The 6,003-nt window shown below is 35.2% G+C and overlaps 1 protein-coding gene across 2 annotated transcripts in view; it reads right to left on the bottom strand.

The window, feature by feature from the left end:
- Window positions 1-2,256, bottom strand: part of LOC144968434 (betaine--homocysteine S-methyltransferase 1-like) — a 24,853-nt gene extending 22,597 nt beyond the window's left edge. For both annotated transcript variants that reach the window (XM_078906784.1, XM_078906785.1), the window contains exon 1: window positions 2,164-2,256. In XM_078906784.1, the coding sequence (XP_078762910.1) occupies window positions 2,164-2,179 (16 nt within the window). In that variant the 5' untranslated portion in view covers window positions 2,180-2,256. The remainder of the gene's footprint in view (window positions 1-2,163) is intronic.
- Window positions 2,257-6,003: the final 3,747 nt, after the last annotated feature.

The raw sequence follows: 6,003 nt of genomic DNA, 5'->3' as shown, positions 1-6,003 counted from the left end.
AATGTGCATATTATAGGAATAAGATTCAAAATTCAAGAATTAAAGTTTATTCTAGGAAGTTTGCCAATACAGAACACACATCAAAACATGACAACGTAGTTAAGGAAGAAAGATGTGTATGAATTAATTAATGGATTTAGTTCGCGGCTAATCTTAATAGTTACTATCTAATAAGAAACCAGTTACATCTTCTACGAAATAAAATGTGACTAAAACGATTATATGTCGGATTGCGTCTGACACAAAAAAATGGGGTTTTAGTCTCAAGAGCTTATTAGATTGAATTAAATCATATTATGTTTTCATTAACTAGAATTTGAGTAAATAGACCGGTTGCGACTACGAATACGGTTTAATTACTGTGTCGCTCTATTCTGGATAAAACGCAATCCATTTGGCTTGCCGGATAACCTGGTCGCTCTTTAGACTTCATGCATGTAACGTGCGTTAGGCAATGATACAGCACAATTGAAGAGGTGTTTTGTGTTTGAGCAAGAGCGACCCCAGCCTGTTTACAAGTCTTCACCGCGGCCAGTCAAACTACGCTACCGCGGTCACACACAAAAACAATAAAGACACGGACATTTTGTTTTAGAAGTTGAATTAGCAAACGTGAATACAATCTTCCAAAAACGATAATGATTTTAGTTTGGAACACAAGAAGTTGACAATTAATTGCATAGAATGGAGCATGAAAATGCTAACTTCAGATTGACTCAAACATGTTACACAATTTCATGGCCGCACTCTGACTGCTTTTTAGAGTCCCAAGAGTTCATTACATCAGCATTAAAATAGGCCCATGATTGCGTCTGGACATCAGACCAACATTCAAACTTCCAATCTTGATCTCCACTCCCATCCGTTTCCTCGTCCATCCTTTACACCCTTCCTCCTTTTGCAAAAAGAGATAAAAGAGAAACGAAGTGAGAGAAAAACACGATGGTGGAAACTAAAAGAGGAAGAGCAAAGAGAAATATTTGTTACAACAATGAAAGGAAGACTAGGAATTGAATAACAGCTGATACAACCCGTGAAGTGGCCAAAGAAGTGCTAGGGATGAGCTCGAGAAAGTTGGAAAAGAAACATGGTGGTGGAATGAATAAGTTCAAGAAGTAATAAAGAAAAAGAGGGAAGCAAAGAAGAACATGGAGACAAAGAGGGATGCTATGAAAATGGATAAATATAAACAGGCAAAGAGAGAAGCAAAAAGAGCCGTTGCAAAAGCAAAGTCCGACGCATTTAAAGATATGTATGAGTAATTAGAAAGTAAAGAAGGACAGAAAAATATGTTCAGAATAGCTAAACAGAGGGACAAGAATAGGAGAGATATACAACATATCACGATGATCAAAGATGAGAATGGAAGAGTGTTGGAAAAAGTTGAAGAAATTCGAACACGACGGAAAACATACTACGAACACCTCATGAATGAAGAGAATGACAGGGAGAGGTGAAGTGCAGTTATACAACCTATATAGAAGATAGTAGTTGAGATAAGCAAGAACGAGGTGTGGGATGCAGTGCGCAAGATGAAAAGGGGGAAAGTGCAAAAGCCGATTTGGAAAAATAACGCTGTCGAATCAATTTGTGATGAAAAGAAGAGAAATAATCCACCTTTTCAATCTTGCAATATCCAATAAATGTGTTCAAATCTCTTTTTCAAGGAATTCAAAGCTAACAGAATGTGCGACGAGACAAGACGTTTATGTGACAACGCTATTACCGGTCAGGTATTCATTTTACACCTGAGTGTAGTGAGACAATGTGAATAAAAAGCATGTTTCCAAGGACTCAACTTCGCATGGCCAAGAGCGGGACTCGTACCGTGGATTGTCTGTCAGATGGTGAGTGTCATATCACAAGAGATTAAAAGCCACACAAAAGAATACTACTTATGTAGGGTACCTACATACTATATTCAATTACATGGTTCACTTTTTATGTCAACGAATTTACCGAGTTAGCACGTAGCTGACATACATGTACTAGCACACATGAACATTTTTTGCAGGAAACCAATGACTCGAACACATGGAATAATAATATAGCTCGTCCTCATTGAATTAGGCTTACATGTAAGGTGGGATTGCGTTTGAATCGATCGGTACTGCATAATATCCATATTTCATAATCAAAATAATATACAATAGAATGTCGTACCTTGTTGGGAGCTCATTGTTTCTTCACTCCAATGCTATCATAAAAATAATAAGTTCACTATGCAGTGAATCCTCAGTCCACTATCAATAGCAAACACACACAGTAGCGCACCAACCAGATTTTAACCAGTTAACTGCCGTACTCTAAAAAACCATATATCTAAAAATTTGGCCAGAAAACTCCTCCTTCAAATAAAGATCGATTTAAATTACCCTCATCTTGGCAAAAACTCTCAAACCTGGGACTTCGCGAAGTCCCAGGTTTGAGATTTTTTCCAAGATGAGGGTCATTTAAATCGATCTATATTTGAAGGACGAGTTTTCTGGCCAAAATTTTAGATATATGATTTTTCAGAGTACGGCAGTCAATTGGTTAATGCTTTTGTTTGACACGAACATGCCTTGAGATAGCATGACTTTTTTGCTGTCATTTCATGACTGGGTAGATACGAGGAACGTCTATTATCAGTGACGTTAGAATGAATGTCTGGTGACCTTTATAAACTTGACCTTAAGTGGAAAAAGGTGGACGGTAAATCACAAAGTGCGTTGACAAAAAGTCTTTAATAACGTTACCACGCGATTATTGCTTCATGTACCCACAGGATAAAATAATTTACAAAGAGGTTAAATTTTCTTAAATCCTCTTGTGGTCATTCAAACTGTTATAATGTCTTCAACCTCCAGTTCCTCCCCCTTTGCCTTATGGTAAAAGTTACGTTTGGTTGTAAAATTACTCCGTCTTTCAGTCTTGTTCAAGAAAATAAGTTGTCCGCTGATTCATGTAGATATTTCTAGTACCAATTTTCAAAATGCTTGCTCTGAAAAAAATCTAAGGAAAATTTGATTTTGAGATTTTTTTGCCACATTTTCTCTTTTTGTTGAGAAGTATTCATGAATACGAGTCTAGTCGGCAACTTACGGAAGTAGGTAGGTAATCATGTAGCCGGCAACTAAAATCTCGCGGGAATCGCAGCTCTCGATAGTAAACACCGTTTCTACGTAGCCTACTCTCACGAGGGAAAGGACGCAGACGCAGCGTTTATATTCTTTCAAATAGGTATATAAGATTTTTTTTAAAGTGTTCTTTCAAAATAGGCTAAGATTTTTTTATTTTTTTTCAAATAAGATCATGTATATACGTTTCTTCCTACTTTTTCTACTATTTTGATAAAATATTTAATGTATGAAGACAATTTCAGAAAATGTAATTGTTTTAGATTTCAAATTTAAATTTAAGCTTAGTAAGTAATTTAAAGAATGCTATTCAAATTGACAATAAAAAAGATTTACGATAAAGATTTATATTTTTCAAATATCAATATAATATTTAATGTTAAATCACAGAACTATTTATATTCAATGCTAAGAAAATATTTTTTCCTAGAAACAAGGGAGGTAACTCTCTATATGCTAGTGGCCTCGGCCACTTATTGTATTAAATGAATGGGGATATTGCATTACTTTCGGAGAAATTAATCTCTTTTGAACAGGGACTCATCTATTTCAATTATCATACTACTGTTAAGTAGAAATTAACATAGATCGAGACGAATCTTTTGATCTATCAGCGATCCAAATCAGTTAGGTATAAAGTGTGTAGCAGCACGCAAGGCATTTGGCAATATGGCGGCTGGCGACATAGCGATTCCCAACGTCAAATGACCGATAATAATGCTGGAGACGCCTTTTTAACATTTCTTTTTAATTTCTCCTTTTTTTATGAGCAATGTTGTTTGTCTTTTGGGGATCTTATTGTTTGTTTGTTTTGTTTTGTTTTTGTTTTTGTTTGTTTTTTTGTTTTTTTGCTTTATTGGGGGTGGGGGAGGATTTGGGTTTTTTTTATCTTTTTTAATTCCCAGGCCAACTTCTCGAATGACCCTTTTAAATAGTACCAATTATATTCGTTGCAATTAATTTCCGTACTGTTCCCATCTGAATCCTTTCTATTATCACATTTTCTTCAGTGTCACATAATGACGATTCACATTTATTTTATTAAAGTTTTATTTTAGGAATATAAATAATGGAACGGAGTTCATCTCACTCGAGTTCTATTCCGGTAGGCTTGAAAAAATTTTTACCTTCAAATATTAGATAATCATTCCTTTTTTTAAATAGCCTTTTCTTTGAATTCGTTTCAAATTAGTGAATACTTTTCTTTCTACCTTTTGTCACGTAGCCATTTATTATAAAAGCTGATTAATTTAATCTTCCTTACTCACTTCTCTCAAGAACTTATGCCTTGCCAGCCAGACAACTCTGCTCATCATATTACTTATATTTTAAAGATTTATAACTTATTATCGGGGCTTGGTGGAAAACTCCATTATTTGATTTCCACAATTAAGACGCCGGAGCTTCTTTGGTCCCCTTTACCAGCAACACACTGTCGAGATTGTAGGATCCGGGTCTTGTCGAAAGTACTCTCTGTCTGGAAGTAGAACTTCTCAAGTCCATACAACATTACCATCAAGATCACAGAAGTTACGTAATATTGCCATGTTATTTTTTGTAACACAGATCACTATTTATTTATAAGAACATTAATTTAATTTAATTTCATCTTTCTACATTCACATCATCTAAAACCAACTTGTCATTTTTTTCTTCTTTTTTAAAGTAACAAGTACATTCTGGGGACTTATCTATCACATCTTTATATTACAAATACAGTCATGACATTTAGTATAGTGTTGGATAATGTTGGGGCAACGGAATGATTTAAAGGAATAAAGCGAAGATTTTCAGCAAGAAAATATTATTCAGATCAGAAACAAGGAATGTGGTTCCGTGGTAGTTGGGATGAGACAAGGCCCTCTATATAGTTAGCTACATAGAAGGCCTTGGATACGATCATGAGAGGCCAAAATCAAAGATATATTTCAAGAACACGTTGGTCCTCTTTTTTTGCAGAGACCACGAAATCGCAAGTTTTCGTGCATGACAACACATCATTGCACTGGGGCTCAAACTAAAAAGGGCTTTTTAAGAGAGTAATCATTTTCGTTAAGGATGAGGTCAACAGTCAATCTTGACATGAATCCCATCGAGGGCATATGGGATACTATGAAGAAAGAAGTACGCCGTCTTGGTCTTCATCAAAACCGAGATGATTCATACCAACTTCTTCAAAATAACTGGAATAATCTTACAGCAGAGTTTATTGAACAATTCACCTTGTGAATGCGAAGGCGAGTGGTATTCCTGCATCAAATTAAAGAAGGTCACGCAAAATATTAATAAAGTTGTGCAAAATTGAAGACTCAATTTTTTGGTCTCACTTCTTCAACTTTCGATAAGATAGGATGTTCCAATTTGGGCAACCTACCGTATTCACCATCTAGAGATCAATGCATAAAATTAATAAGAATTATGACAGAGCTGAGTCCCGATTTAACACAGACAGGAATAAATGCACGATAAATTAAAACCAATTTTGGGTTGTTGTTTTTTCATGTAATTAGATAAAACGAATTTTTAATCCTTGTCTAGCTCGGAAGACCGGGTACGAGTTTCTCCCATCGCTTTTTCAGATTTCAAGGCATCATACAGTCGAAGTAGCAATATAAAGCAGTTACATTTGCAACATAACTTTTTTCTTATTTTGTTTTTAAATTTGTGGGGCCAAACATAATTGCATTTGAGTTGGAACAGACGCAGGTTCTGCTTACCTTCTCATTTTAATACTACCATTTTTTTTTTTTTTTTGCATCCATTATATAATTCCAACTGTTCTATTAAGTCTATAAAACAAAGAATACGATACGTTCTAATTTAGTTGCAAGGTCCTCTCATTCAGTGTTATTACGCTCGGCCCGTGATATGTAGGTACTTAGTT

The sequence above is a fragment of the Berghia stephanieae genome, chromosome 3, assembly GCF_034508935.2.
Source record: "Berghia stephanieae isolate SIO BIC M18660-M18661 chromosome 3, UCSD_Bste_1.3, whole genome shotgun sequence".
NCBI classification, from domain to species: domain Eukaryota; kingdom Metazoa; phylum Mollusca; class Gastropoda; order Nudibranchia; family Aeolidiidae; genus Berghia; species Berghia stephanieae.
Note: the sequence above shows the minus strand (reverse complement) of the source record. Positions and strands in the feature narration are given on the sequence as shown.